The 15430-nt window shown below is 35.0% G+C and overlaps 1 protein-coding gene across 5 annotated transcripts in view; it reads left to right on the top strand.

The window, feature by feature from the left end:
• Positions 1-15430, top strand: part of METTL25 (methyltransferase like 25) — an 84164-nt gene that overhangs the window by 13331 nt on the left and 55403 nt on the right. For all 5 annotated transcript variants that reach the window (XR_008202932.1, XM_052669226.1, XM_052669225.1 and 2 more), the window contains exons 4-5: positions 1403-2020; positions 4697-4841. Coding sequence is in view for 4 of the 5 variants with exons in the window: in XM_052669226.1 (XP_052525186.1) it covers positions 1403-2020; positions 4697-4841 (763 nt within the window). In the remaining variant the exon portion in view is untranslated. The remainder of the gene's footprint in view (positions 1-1402; positions 2021-4696; positions 4842-15430) is intronic.

The raw sequence follows: 15430 nt of genomic DNA, 5'->3' as shown, positions 1-15430 counted from the left end.
TAGAAGTGGAGATGTGCATATTCTGCATAATAATAACATCTGTTACATAAATTACTCTTTGGTAATTACTCCTTGGGCACTTTTCTTTCCTTCAATTTTAAATAATCTGAGATAATATTGATGATTAATGTAATATATGACTGTATCTTCTCCTCACTCAAGAAATTTGAGGATTCTCATGTACCTAGACAAGCAAACATGCAGTAATATTATATGGAGAAGGCAAAGGAGAAAGGTGTGTATAGCCTGAGTAGACAATTTTTACTTAATGGCATGTATTCTCCACTGTTTTTTTTGTAGTCTTTAATGGCATTTATTTAATCTTTCTTTCCTAATTCCATGACTGTACAAATCTTTTGTATTTTTAGAATAATTTTTTTTCATTTCTGTCAGGATATTTCTGAACTGCATATTCCTACCTAGTTAAAACATACGCACTTGTGTTTAAGGTGGATACATGCAATATATTCTGGCATTTACACTTACGCAGTCAGTCTCTACTTCCTTATGAATGTTCAACAAACCAAGAACACAACATGAAAAACTTCTCAAATTAATCTTTTTCAGGGACATCTACAAAATCATTGTATATGTTCAGTATATATTTTTTGATTCATATCTGAACAGAAGTGAATGTTATGATTTTCATCCCGTAGAGAAATGTCACTTGAAGTATCACATGCTATCTGCTACGAGAGAAACTGAACTTTCAGCTGGTTATCATTCCTATTCACACCTTCCTCCAGACCAGGCAATGGAAAGCACATGGGATATACCAGGCCCTTTGTTTTATTACAAAAACATCCTTCTGTTATACTGATTTGTACGGATTATTTTCACACACACACAAAAAAGTATAAATAGGTGTTCTGACATAAGAGGCAGTATTAATATGGCCTGTCTTTAGGTCACCTCTGAATTGATTATGTTAAGCACTGAGACTGCAGACATTTTCTTCTGCGTACGTGTACTAGACTCCTAAGTGTCTAAACTTACTATGGACACTTCCTAACTGAGTATTTTAACCCCGTTTGGCAAATGCAGGTGGTAGTGCTGGTGATTTATGGTTATTTTCTTTAACAGAAGGAAGTTCTATGTCAAAATACATACTGAAAGTATTTTCCAAAAGCGTCAGGACATGTGCAGTGCATAAGCATTGCACTGTCTGTTTCCTAAAGGAAATCAGTTTTGACTTAATTCTGTTTTTTAAAGTCAGAAAGTGTGCCAGAAAGCAGATTTAAGTGTAGTAAGAGGGATAACTGATAAAGTTATTATCAAATCCCTGCTTAGTTTTTTACGGAAATATTTTGCGTTTGATTTAAATGTGTCTTGTTGCTCATTAATATGGTACTTTTTTTTCCCTTTTTTCTATTTTTTTTTTTCCTTTTTCTCCATTATCAAGGTGATTGATATAGGTTCTGGAAAGGGCTACCTGAGTTCATTTTTGTCTATGCAATATAACTTGAAAGTTTATGGAATCGATTCATCGAAAACCAATACTAACGGCGCTCATGAAAGGAACAGGAAATTGAAGAAACACTGGAAAACTTATCAGAGTCGAGCAAGAGTCAATTCTGAGACCCAGAGGTTGGAAAAGCCAATAAAAAATGAAGTTAAATGTAAAGCTATCAATGAAAAGCCCTTAAGTAATAACAGCAGTCTTCAAAGTGAAGACCAAGGGACTACCCAAGACTTAGTTCCTTCTTGTGTTTTCACAGAAGCAGCTGTATCTGAGACCAGCAAACAAACTGAGATCAATTTGGCTCAGGCACAGTCTGATGAGAGCAAGCTTTCCGAAGAGGCTCTTGCTATTCTCAGTGTTCTGCCTGCTGATGCTGTAGAATTTTTTTCTTCATCCCACTGTAACTATGGGGAAGTCCGTGAAGAGGAAAGAGCACGAAGAAAAATGGCATTTATGAAGGCAAAAGAGAGCAAGTCAAGTGAATCAAGCCTTTATTTTCCATTGACCTCCTACATCAGCGCAGAAACAGAACTCAGTGACATCATAACAGATTTAGAGGTTACGTCACTAATATTTGAAATATATTTTCCTTTGTCTTTATATTGCTGTTTTCATACATCCGTAATGTGTGATGTGTGTACATATGTGAATGAATACTCTGACCCAGCTAGTTTACACTGGTATGTATTACAGATTCAGAGATTATTTTTCTACTTCAGTATATGTGTTAGTATTGTTTCGAATATGTAAAACAGCCTTTAGAATTTATTGAGTAGATGATAATCAGATGTCAGAATTAACAGTATACATATTAACATATTCCACTGTCTTACAGATCACAGATGATTACAGATGACATCTAAGTGTTTAAGAATTTTTTATTTACCAGGGAGACAAATGTCTTAAACCCTGGAATTTCAATTTTCCTGAAATTTCTTGAAGTTTTATATTTTTATAATTTCAATAAAATTTTGAAGGCATGAAGTAATTTATTGAGTACATTACTCAACATCAGGAGTTTATAATGAGTTGTATATTTAAATAACATTATATTTTGGCCTTTCCATGTTACTTAGTAATCTGCTAGCTGGCAGGAACTGTGTCTACACATGCAAGTCCAAACCCAGCTGCCCAAAGACAGTGACGCAAGTCTAGAAGCTGCTACTGTGCCTGAGCTGACATATGTTGATTGAGTAGATACAGTCAGCCTTTTATGGAAAGATGAAAACTTGTATGCATTCATATACTCAAATGTGTATTTCATTTCTCATTTAGGAATACATGTTTGTGTTATTACTGTCTTTACATACCTCTCAACAGTAGGTAAAGCATCTGCCTTTAACATTTGCATGTTTGGATTTTATATCCTCTTAGTATATGATTTGTATGATATAAAAGGCAGGAGAAATCCTCCATCACTGCCTGTCTTTAAAAAAACTTAACTGTAAAAAGTAAAAACTGTACTGTGGTAAAAAAATAACAAACACAACAGACTGCATGCTACATGTGATGAATGTGCTTAATTAAAATAGTTTAAAAAATGTAATCATTTAAATGGCTCTAAAATATTTTTGGAAGTTTTAGAAATGTTGTTTTTCAAATAGTCTTACAAACATTTACATTTATTATTTTAACCATAAATTGTGTTTTTTTCTCAGTTTTTTCGAAACTGGGGGGAAAAAAGTGGAATGTGTAACATTAGTATTTACTGATTCATACTGTAAGTCCTGAAATTTATTTGAATTGCTGATGAAGTGTGGGTGTAGAAATGTGTGTTTGTTTGTAACCCTGGACAAATGCTGAGGTACAAATTTTACTGCACTGACACCAGTGATCCAGAAAGTGTTTTCAGTTGCACCCAGGCAACCTCAGAGAAGTCGGGGATGGTCCAGAAGCGTGCCTGACCCAGGCAGATCATGCTCATATTGTTCAGAGGTTTTGAGCATTGTAATGTGTTTCCTGGATATGGAATGGATGGCATGCGGAATCGATAGCCATCTTCCACTCACTTTCCCCTGAAAGAACCTCTCTGACTTTAACTCAGCGGTTTAAATGCTGCTTTTGCAAGTGCATGTCTTCCATTAGCCTCCAGACATCGGTATTGTTCTGCTCTGTTTTATGTGGAAGAAAAGCTTTGTGGAATGGTGAGCTGGAGCTGACAAACAGGAAGAAAAGTCTTTAAAAACTAAGCTGAACTGGAACTGAACTTTTGCCACCAAAAATTTACTGAGAAAAGCAGAGGGCAATCAAGGAGAAGTAGCAAAGAGTGAAAAGAAAGAACAGCAAGAAAAAGGAGTTTGTACAGTTTCACACAAATGTGTACTATACAGATACAAAGTAATAAAAAAAATAGATATGTACATAGAATCAGAAAAGTTCCACAACTGAATGTTGGCTAATTATTTGTTGATTATGTTTAATAAATACGACTGGAATTCAAAGCAATAAGCACCATGTTTAGATCCCAGTGCTAGAAGGGAAAAGTCTTGTTCTGAACAGTGAGAAGAGGGGTGATTTAGATGGTGAAATAGAAGAAAATGGGAAACTGAGGAAGAAGGAAACCAGAAATTAAAGTGGATGGAGGAATGGAGTATCTGAAGTTCTTTATTTTAGGGAAGAAATTTATGTTATTGAATCTACAGTCATAGGGACACCACAGTACAGCTACAGTTCTGGAAGTAACAAAGCAGATGAAGAAGGGCCTGTTCTTTAAGTTAAGTTTATTGGGAAGTGGTTTTGTTTTCAGCAATTCAGAGTAGCAGAAATGCCATAGATCGGTCCAGCCGTCTGTATTGTCGTAGTCAATCTGAAATAAGAAAAGGAAGTAGCAGTGGTAGTAAAAATTATGACAGGAAAGCTAGGAGAAAATGGCCACTGTCCAGTCATCATGCAGATGTTCCCTCCCATGCAGTTAAATGGCTGCTGTTCACAGTCCTGAGCTTTTGCTTCCTCTTGGAGATAATGTATATAGAAACAGAGCTCCATAGATGAACAAAATACTGAGCAGTCTGGTTCCTCACAAACACTGTGTTTTCTTAAACTGGAGTGCTTTTCTTATGCCTAGAAAAGATTCTGGAACAGAACACGTGGAGCTGTCATGCAGTTGTATATTTAAACTTTGTAGATGAATAACCCTTTGCAATATGTTTGGATTTTGGATTTTGTTGTTATTCATGTTCTTTCAGTTGCACAGGGAGATGCTTTATATTGAGCTTTTTTTTTTTCTCTTCCTAGGACTGTATAATGGTTGGTCTGCATACATGTGGTGACCTTGCTGCAAACACACTACGGATTTTTACTGCCAAGCCTGAAATCAAAGCAGTTTGCAGTGTAGGCTGCTGCTACCATCTGTTGACAGAACAGTATGAAAACCAAGAAGGTAATTTTTCTGTGCTCAACTTGTGGCTGCCAGTTTGCATGTTGGGAATATTATACCTTTTAATTAATAACCTCCTGATGTTTGTTCCTTTCCAATGGCTTATTTAGTACTCATTTTAATTACATTACGTGGGTCATTCACTCCTGGATGCCCTGTAGCTTTCCTGTTATGCCAATATTGCCAATATTCGTACTGAAATTAGGGATGTTAATGCAGAATGTTTTAATGTGGTTATGAATACAGCTGGTTTTATTCCATTACTTCACTCATAAAATGTGTATATGTTTTTGGCCAATGTTTTCATCCTTTTGAAATGTTTTGTACCAGATTTTGCCTTTGGCTGTCTGCATGTAGCATCCATTTATGTTGAGTTGTACATGTACAACTATAAGCAGAATTAAGTCCTTGTAATGTACTCTAAAAACATTTATCTGAATGCTGTGCTCTGGGGCTCTGCCATTTTAGAACATTAAGAAATAGCACATTTAATAGCTTTTCTTGGAGAGACAAGCTGAAAATCATTTGGGTTCTCAAACCACAGGGGAATTTTCCTTCAAAAAAAATGTTGTTAATACTTCTGATAGAAAACTGATATCTTTAGTTGAAAAAATTACCTACTTTTCTGTACAGCCTTCAAACAACAAAAAGTTACAGATTATCTTTGCACAAGTGTATGAATGCCTGCTGGATTAGTTGGTTTAGCATGGAGATCTCATGCTGTTTCTGTTGTCTGCTGTTAAACAATCAACAATGATGGAGTCATTGCTAACAGAAGTACTACTTTCTGTTTGATTTAATGCTTTCTGCATATCAACTCAGAAGTGTTCTAGTATAAGATATTAAAAAAGGACTTAAACTACAGCTAAGTCCTGTCACGTCGCTTTCTACTTCATCATTCAATGTCTTTTCGCTGGGATTTTCTACAGCAGCTTCTGTGCCTACTTCAAGTAGTGTACAGATTTACAAATGCATTAACATCTTCATTTCTGTTCAGCTCATTTGTTTTTGATCCATAATGAAAAGCATTAAGTAGCTGGCTTTTCTGAGCAAACAAGTGTAATGTAGCTGAGCTGTCTAAATGACCATCTGCTGAAGATGAAACTGATAAGCATATCAACCAAATTTGGGAAAGAGTGAATTGGCAAAGTTTATTTCATCTGTCTCAGGGAGCTATATAGACAGAAAGGCAGGAGGAACTCAGCTGTTATTCTGTAACAGTTGGCTGCTCAGCCAGCTAAGGCGTAGCTATGGGTTGACAACAACACATGCTAGCTGTGTCTTGTTTTAGTAATCTTTTTGTGTACGTTGCTCAGCATGGACCTGCTGCAGTTTTGAAAGTTTTTGGAGTTTACTGATTTCAATTATTTCACAATGCTTCAAAAAAAAGATACAATAGAAATTTATTCTGCTTTATTTGAAGTCTAGAAACTCAATTAGTGAAAAAAAAAAAACAAAATTATTTTACATTAAAGTTTTAAAAAGTGATGAACTTTTTAGACACTCAATTTGAGTGTATCAAACATTTGGTTGTTTCTTGTTATTGCAAAGAGGATACAGCTTCCTGCTCTAGTTATTGGATGCTTACTTTTTCCAGATCATTATGTAAGGCTTTACTAAATACTGGTTCTCAGACACAACCAAAGCATCAGATGTGATAGCCCATTCTAAGTTCAAAGAAACAGATGTGCATGCAGTTTTATAATATTATGGAAATGAGATCAGACTGCGCTGGAATTTCTAGCTGTTGGATTTTCCTCTAGTTGATGGATGCAAATAACTCTTAAAGAATTCTTTATGCAGAGTAAAAAGAAATTACAGTATTCTTTTGGGGGGAAAGAACATGGAAGATAGAGTAATGCTCAAAAAAAATTATTATTATTTTTTTATTACTGTTGGCATTACTAAAATGTTGCCATATTCCCCTGGAGAGGACATTATATGATTCATTGGTGAATGTACGGTGGAGGGCTGATGGTACAAGGACCAGCAGTGATTCAGCAGCCCATTTCAGTGTTTGACCATCCTTTCCACCAAGTTTTTTTTTTCTGAAGTTCTCAGCTGAAGTGCATAATGTCCTTTCACTATGCAGCTCCAGGAGTCTGGTTTAACCTCTTCTCTTCCTTTCCATTAGGTAGGAGTTAACACTGAAGTTAGATCCTCCTTCACCTTGTCTGCAGCCCTGTAGTCCCAGTCATTCCAGTAAGGGTGGAATGTCCAAAGGAGCTCTAGATGGTCTCACAAGTGCTAAAGAAAACAAATGATCATGTATCTGAACCTGTGGTGAGCACTGAAACACTGTTAGTTTTCTACTCATGTTACAGTCCACCTGCTGGAATCATTAATAAATTTACCAATGCTAAATATAGGAGGAGAATGACCTCTTTTGACCAGCTTGCTGTGCTATTTAATTCAACCTAAAATGCGGTTTGCTTTTTTGTCTGTCAGGGCACACTGCTGATTCATGTTGGACCCTCAACTATTCTCAGTACCCTTGTTCCAAGATTTGTTCCATAATCTTGCTGAGAACCGAAGTTAGCCTGAGCATGGTGTTTGCCTTTTTCCTGTCACCAGGAACCTCCCTTGATGGATGTGACTGTTCAAAGATAATAGTGTGGCCTTCTTATGACATCAGCGAGTTCACTCAGCTCTTGACATGCATCCCATCTGGTCTCTTGGACTTGTGTACTTCCAGATTGCTTGTGTGGTCCCTGTACTGTAGGTAGTGCTTCACTTCCACTGGCTCTGCCAGGGAAGCTAATGAAGGCCTTATGTGGAGAGTATTAGAATGCAGACTTAGAGCTAGGACTCTGTGGTGACAGACAGAAGAACTTCCTTAGAAGCAGACCAAATTAATTGTGCGGAATTTACTGGAACATAGGAAGTCACAATTGTTTGAAATCAGTCCAATATGCGAGGGTTTGTCTCTGAGGCCACAGTGGGACATTCTATTATAAATCATTTTATACTTGTTTTATCTTGGCTTAGTGGCTTTGAGGATTCTCTGTTTTAGACATGTAAGTACTTGATTTTATATTTATATTAAGCTTTTGCCTGGTTTACCTTGAGGTGCTTATTGTAAAGAAGGTTGAGAGTGTCTGTCTAAAACCTCTGCCTGTCTTGTTCTGCATCAGAGAAAAATCTCCAGCACCACCAAAGTAGCACATTTTCCATCTTCCCCTCTTCCTTTTCTTTAATGTAAATGCAGATGGTTGTTCTTCTAAGCCTTGTTAAAGCAGATGTGCCAGCCCACACAAAAGCTACTGGGGACTCACAGTTGCCATAACTTGAAAAAACTGGGCTGTACATTGCTTGGCAGTTGTATTTTATTTAATACCAAAGTCAGTCTTGTTTGAGGCCAGTGAAAAATTGTTCTTTCACTTTTTATTAAATGGGATTAACTGATACTCATGGGAAGAAAATTTACCTGTTTCAATGCCTAAAGTAGCTTTTATAAGTCTGAGATTTTGAGATGACAAAATATCGAGAAAATATTACTAAGCTAGTTTTGGCAGGCTGTTGGTTCACACTGGATATTGGAAGGCTGGTTTTTTTTTTTTCTGAGGAGTTGCGAACTAATAGCTTACATTTCTCTTACAATCTAAAAATAGTAAAGATATAAAATTGCTCAGTTCAGTGTGCCATTGGTCCTGCTGTGAATATGTTGGGAGCAAATTGGATAAAAAGTGGATGCCATAGTCACAGTCTTGGATCTTGCAGTTGACATACAGTATATCCTTCTAAATATCTACAAGTAAACTAAATTCTTCTGGATTTTTATTTTTTTTTCAATGAGCGAATGCTGGAAATAACTTTGAACTCTTAAGAACATGAGAGCCTTCATTTTATTAACTACAACAACCAAAAGGTGCTGTATAATCTCCAAATTACGTTCAATTAAAAAAAAACCTGAAGCCATTGACTGTTGAGACAGTTGGCTTTAAATTTTATGGATGTCAAAGGTCGTATCAAGTACTAAACTTCAGTTAATAAGGAATGTTATGACAGCTATCAGAAAATTCTAAGTAGTTTTAGTTTGACTTTCTTTAAGAATTGGCTGTTTGTACAGAGATTCTTCTATGCATTAAATGTGCTTTGCCATTACTAAGGTGGATTCCTTTGGGGTCTTTCTTCACTGTTACTGCATCTGATAGTCAATTACATCAGAATAGGAAGGATTTTTCCTAGGGACTTTTCACATATATTTATTTATTTAGGGCTGGTTTTTATGGAAAAATGAAGTCTGCCTATGATTTTTTTATTGAAAAAAAACAAAACCTCTATTCCTTTGTTCAGGAATTCTGGGGAGTTGTTTTGTCTTACATTCAGCTAGGATGGTTCTGGGACATGGACTATAATTATTCCTTAACAACAACAACTACGATTTTAAGGTTCTTCCACTTAAGACTTGACTTTACTTACAAAGGAATTGATGTGTTTTTATATTCTAATTCTATCCCTCTCACCATCCATTCTCTGAAACACATCGCTACCAATCTACTACGTACTGAAGGATACTGAATATCTTTATTTGATATCCTCTGTTTTGAGAAAATAACACGTGAACATGAATAGGTAAATAGCTGCATATGAATAAGCATTTCATAATACAAAATAAAACAGATAAAATCATGGCTTCATTGATAGCTGACTGATCAAAACTGCTTTCTGAAGTTAGCCTGAGTACTGCAAATTGTGAATTCCAACTATTACAAGGTTTTCTAACAGCAGGTATCTACTCTAGGAAGGAAAAGATAAATGCTAGGCAGAGGAATTCCAGAGATCTATAGGAAAATGTGAAGGGGGGGTTATCTGCAAGGCATTCTGGATGAAATCAATAAACTGTCTGCAGAAGACTTGGTCTCTAAAGCCGAAGTTAGATACATATAAGCTTTCATTACACATCAGGTTTTAGAAACTAATGAACATAATGAAGGGATCTGAAAGGGATGCAAAGGGCTGTTGCAATTCACGTGCAACATTTTATCAGATTTGTGAAAACTGCAGTGGCTCTGAGTAAGCTGGAGTCAGCAGACAGAAATTTCAAAACTGAATTTTCTGAAGGATTCCATATGCAAACATCATATTACTCCATTGCACTGAAATATGGAAAGATTAGTCACTGTTTTAGAATTATTAGAGTGTGGATGATTTATACGTTGCCTAGCTATATTTTCAAAGATATTCCATATCCCGTGTCTTAAAATAGCTATCACTGATACCATGGTGACACAGGAAAACATATCCAAGCAAAAGATCAAAGAGCTTGATTTCCTTTCCAAGGCATTTTTAGCTATTGCTGCACCAGGCACCTTTCCATGAATTTATGACAGGCCTAACTAGTGGCTAAAACCCAGGTGTTTTCTATCAAAATTGGCCATGAGAAATATATGAAACTTGAGAAAACGTTAACTAGGTAAGTTTTATAGACATTAAATGACAGCATTATGTATTTCAATTACAAGGGTATTTTTCATGAGTAAATGCATAAAAAATATATTAAATTCTGAAACTATCTCACATTTACAATTTAGAGTGTGTGCGCACAGTAGGAGATTATAATTGAGAAAGCAAAGCTTACTATAATATGCAATAACTAAAGCATACCATACATTTGGGTTCTGGAAAGACAAATGATTCTATTTTCTGAAATGGTGGAACACCTTTTTTTCCAGATAAATCCCTTTTAGTGATGTGATTTTTAGGAAAGGTATAAGCTCAGGGAACTGTGAAATCTTTATCTAGGACTAGATAAAGACTAGGAAGTTCTAGTCTTTCCCACAAAAGGCAAAAGTCATTGTAAGTAGTTCCTTTTCTTTCTTCAAAGCAGTAGAAGTAGACTGAGATTCTGCTGTTTTACTGAGCACCCTGGAAGAGGTAAAACAACTGGAGTTATGTTTCAGCGTGTTTCAGCAGGTCTTCGATTGGTTTTATGGACTATCTATTAATTTGTTCTGTTTCTATCCAGGTATCTGCAAGAGGTTGAAGAGATTTGATTTTAAAAGTAAAGAAAAATAGAGATCATTTTATTATCAGTTATTATCAATTATTATCAAAAGAACATACAGAATTACTTTTTACAGCTCTTGAAAGAAAAACATCTTGTTTGCCTGTGCCTATTATACTGCCATATGCCTAAGAAAGTTATCTGTTAATAATCTTTTCCTCTTCTGTTACTGTACAGAACACCGTTAAATTCTTTGTGCTCTTTCAAGGAGATTCAAAATAATATCCTAACAATTTTATGCCTTGAAATGGAGAAAGTGCATTGAGAACATAATATAAATAACACAGCTGAGAAGAAAACTTTTCACTTTTTTAAAATAAATGTTATTTGATCAAGTGCAAAAAGATTAATCATAGTGAGCGCAGAAGAATTACTAAAGCTATAAAATTCTGGAAGCAAGATTACATTCCTATTTGGATTGTGCTATTTATGATATTGTTGGGATATATCACTGTATATTTTCTGCTGGTCAGAATAGTGTAATTCCTTCCTGAGCTTGTTTAAGAACAGAGTCTGCATGTAGTGACTGCCTTTGTTTGACAAGAGCAAAGAGCAAAGAGCTTGTGGGATGTGAACTAATGCCTGTTTCTCCTGTAATTATTAAGGACTCTAAAATGAACTATATGGAAATAAAATGGCATGAAAATGATGAACAACACATGTTTGATACACCGCTTATTTCAATAGCATCTGTAGGAATATAATAATAGTCTTTCAAAAATAATTAGAAAATAATTGCTTACCTTCTTTAAAAAAAAAATGCATTGTTTTGACATAAGTCTTTTGCATTGTGCATTATATGCCAACCTAGTCAAATAAACATGTTTTCATACTTGACAAGAGCGAATAGAAAGCATCTTTCAAATTGAAATAAATTGAAAAGTTTCTTTAGAAAACAAAGGCCACTTTCAAATAGAGAACTCTGGAAAACTTTTTCTCATATTGAAAGTTTCTGTAAAAAGTTATTTCATTTATATCCCACAAATTTAATGACAATGGTTGCTTCTTGTAAGTCTCAGATAACTGCCTTTTACACATCTTTGTTACGTATTCAATATAAATATACTCTAATCCTTCAGTCTCCAGGCTTCACAATTTCTATTATTTGAATTACTTCAGCAGAATTCCTTTTAAGCAGAGTATTCTCATGGAGTATTGCAAGTTCAAGGCCTTAGTGAGAAAAATTTAATATGCAGTGTGACCAGTGAGTGCCAATTCCAACTTGAACGTGACAGGGCTTGTCATGTAGAAGACTCCTGATGCATTACAAGAGAGTATATCCACTCCTACAGCTATTTAGGCATAGCTCATATTTGCTACAGAAAAATGTATGTTTTTTTTCAGTAAGATAAATCATATATTTGCCAACAGATGGATGAAGAGAAGTAAAAGTAGGAGTTAGAAAATATAGTTCTGTTGATGTTACTGGCTACATTAAAAGGATAGTTATATATTTTATCTATGCATATTTTGTACTTATTTCTCCTATTTTGCTAATGGGATTTATCTGATTTAGGATACAAATTCTTGTAGTTTCTTAGATTTGTGTCATGCCTTGTTGAGTGCTATAAGTCCAGCAGTGTGAAATGGCAGTAACTGGTTGCAGTGGGAGATTTTTCTGAGTAAAAGAGGTAGGTAAGAAAAAGATTTCACTGGTGTTGAAAATTGTCTCCCTTTTCTTTGGAGTTTGTTAAAAGTAACTGTAGAATAATCTGTTGTCCAGTTTAAGAAAATATTTTTTTTACATATCAGAAAATTGCAAAAAAAAATTATTTATTATTAAGGAGTTCACATGAAGGTGCTATTCCTTTCGCTTCTACATTTTTAGGGTAGTTTATGGATTTTTTTTCCTATACTTCCATTTTATTTGAGCCCTTTGAGATAAGTAATGTATATATCAATAAAGACAAGCTTTTTTCCAACTTATTTAATTTACAAATTAGGAGTAATTTTATTTTCCAGTAAATGTGCTTATAATTAGTGCTTTGCATAACTGTAACGTTTTTAATGTCATGTTTACAGTTTTGGTTATTGGAATACAGTGCTGTTTTTATCACTAAATATTCAGTGTATTTGGAAAATGACTGTCTTTTGAATCTTTACATAAGTAGATACAGCATAGTATTTAATATATGTATTTCCAAATCAGTGACTACATTTTTTTATTCCCCTGGTGTCTGCATTAGATTTACAGTTCACCTCAATGTTAGAAAGAGTTAGTTTCATATTTCTGTTGTTGATTTTTAATATGACTAGTGATCACTTCCTAGAATTAGGTAGCAGTTCTAAAAAACAATATTTTAATACAGTGCTAGCAAAGAATTTGTTTTAATTTCCTTTCACACCTACTAACCTCAATTTTTATGGCAGTTCTTGGGTTTGTTGATAGTACCAGAATGAACTGTTGTCTCCTGGGAAACCAGACTTCTTCAGAGAACTACTTCTTAGTATGTCATCTCCATCCTCACTGCACTTTCATTTGTTTAGATTGTAAATTATTCAAGAACTTGCAAGTAGTAGAGAGACTGTAAGGGCAGGGATCCCTCCGTACCTTAATATGGCCCCTGCTAACATACCAGTGCTGACATAAAACTGTCAGTAACCATTTAGTCATTTTTCACTTGTTTTCCTTAAAGGTTTCCTTTCATTTTTCAGTAATATATTTCGATTATTAATCATGTTTTATTGTGTTCTGGCTAACAGAAACAAAAATCACTTTTCTCTGCAAAGAGTGTTTTAATAAGAACATTTTAAGGAATCTTAGTAGTTTTCTAAAAAAAAATAATCAAAAACAGAAAAAGGGAAATGGAAAATAATGCTCATGTCAAACGACCCCTGCTTGTATTTTCTCAAGATGTACACATAAACAAATGCTGGTTATATTCCTTGGAAGAAGTAAAACTCTAGGTTACACAGAAGGGGATGCTCCTAAGGCTTTTTAGATTGCAGCTTTCTGTGTGGACTAAGAATGGTGAGTTGCCCACAGAAGTTGTGGCTGTTCCATCCCTGGAGACATTTAAAGCCAGGTTGGATGGAGAGTTTGACCATTTACCATACACTGGACACATGGATTTTCTAGCAACTTCAAATAGTAAAGTAGGAATGACAAGATATAGAACAAGAAATGAGAGTAGAGAGGATTGTTTTAGACCTGTTGTTATGGCTGCTTTTATCTTGACCACCAACATGTCCAGAGCTACCCAAGCAAGGATGTGATTCAGATTCAATTGTTACCTCTCAGATATTGCTCTTGGCTTCAGACAGCTGAGGAGCAGTTCTTAGTGCCAGTCTTGTGGATTCAGCCGCTTATGGGTTTTAGGTGCCATATCACATTACTCTTCTCTGTTTGTCTTTGGCGAGAATCCTAAAATGTTATTGGCCAACAAGTATATGATTAATATAGAGATTTTTCAGTTTGCTTGGCAGTCCTTGTACAATTACCTCACACTGACAGCTGTGTCTGATCTTCAGTCAGTTGTGCTTTTTCTGTACAATTGGCACTCCTCTATTTTAGTCATGAGTATTCTGTAGCCGCTCAAAGCCTATTCAAAATGGAGCCATCACATACTCTTGATTTTTAAAAAAATCTTTTTAGCTTTCTTTTTCTTCCATGATCACAGAATGAGATGCTCAAATGCATTGGATATGAAGTACAAAAATGCAGTTGAAGTGCAAACAAAATTAATGTGTCTGAACTTCAGGTATTAAATGCTTTGAAACTAGTAAAATGAAAAAAATTCAATCAAGAAAACCTTTGAGAATTAAGCATCTTAAACACTGAAATCATACACTAGTAGAGATGCAAACTGGGGAATTATACTTCATAATTGCAGTGGAATTTGTATGTTGGAGAGAAAGATTATGAAGATGAATAAAGATGAGGCACTAACACATCCAGAGGAGTCAACTGAAATAGATGTTAGTGTCAAAATAATAGCAGTTGTGAAGAAGACGTTACTGTTTTAATGGAACAAAACAAAAGATAAGAACATATAAAAAGGAAATAGAAGTTCTTTTAAGAGTATACATTGCTACATGCTATATTTTACATGAGCTGATTCTGATCACACTTCATAAATAAATGGAGTTGGAAGTGTTTGTATCCAACACAGTTTTTAAGTGGTAACAGACAAAAATGTATTTAAACATTCAAGTCTGACAAGGTAATGCAGTGATAATTCACCGAGTGGTATTATAAGGTACTGGTAATAATACACCATCCTAAAATACATTCCAAATTCAAATATTAAATGTGAATGTTTTAAAGCTTTAAAGCCTTTCTGTATTAAAGTAAGTGCCAAAGAAATCATAGGTGAAGTTCAATACAGAAAGCATGTTCAGTCTTAATGGTGATTTGTAAGGTAAGTATAAGATACTTGCCACTAAAAACTGCAGTGTGAGTGGTTTAGTACAGAACTGGCTGTGGGCGTACAATCAGCTTGACAGTACTAAGTAAATAGAACAAGTTCTCATTCTCCTGAAGTTATGTTCTCATGCTGAAACGCTTTAAGAAACTGGTGTTTCACTGCATTTCAGTAATAAATTGCCTAAGATAAAGTTTAGGAATGAAATAAGCTTTTTTTTT

This window comes from Tympanuchus pallidicinctus, unplaced genomic scaffold (assembly GCF_026119805.1).
Source record: "Tympanuchus pallidicinctus isolate F22 unplaced genomic scaffold, pur_lepc_1.0 scaffold8, whole genome shotgun sequence".
In the NCBI taxonomy this organism is placed as follows: Eukaryota; Metazoa; Chordata; class Aves; order Galliformes; family Phasianidae; genus Tympanuchus; species Tympanuchus pallidicinctus.
This window is presented reverse-complemented; position numbering and strand designations above follow the sequence as displayed.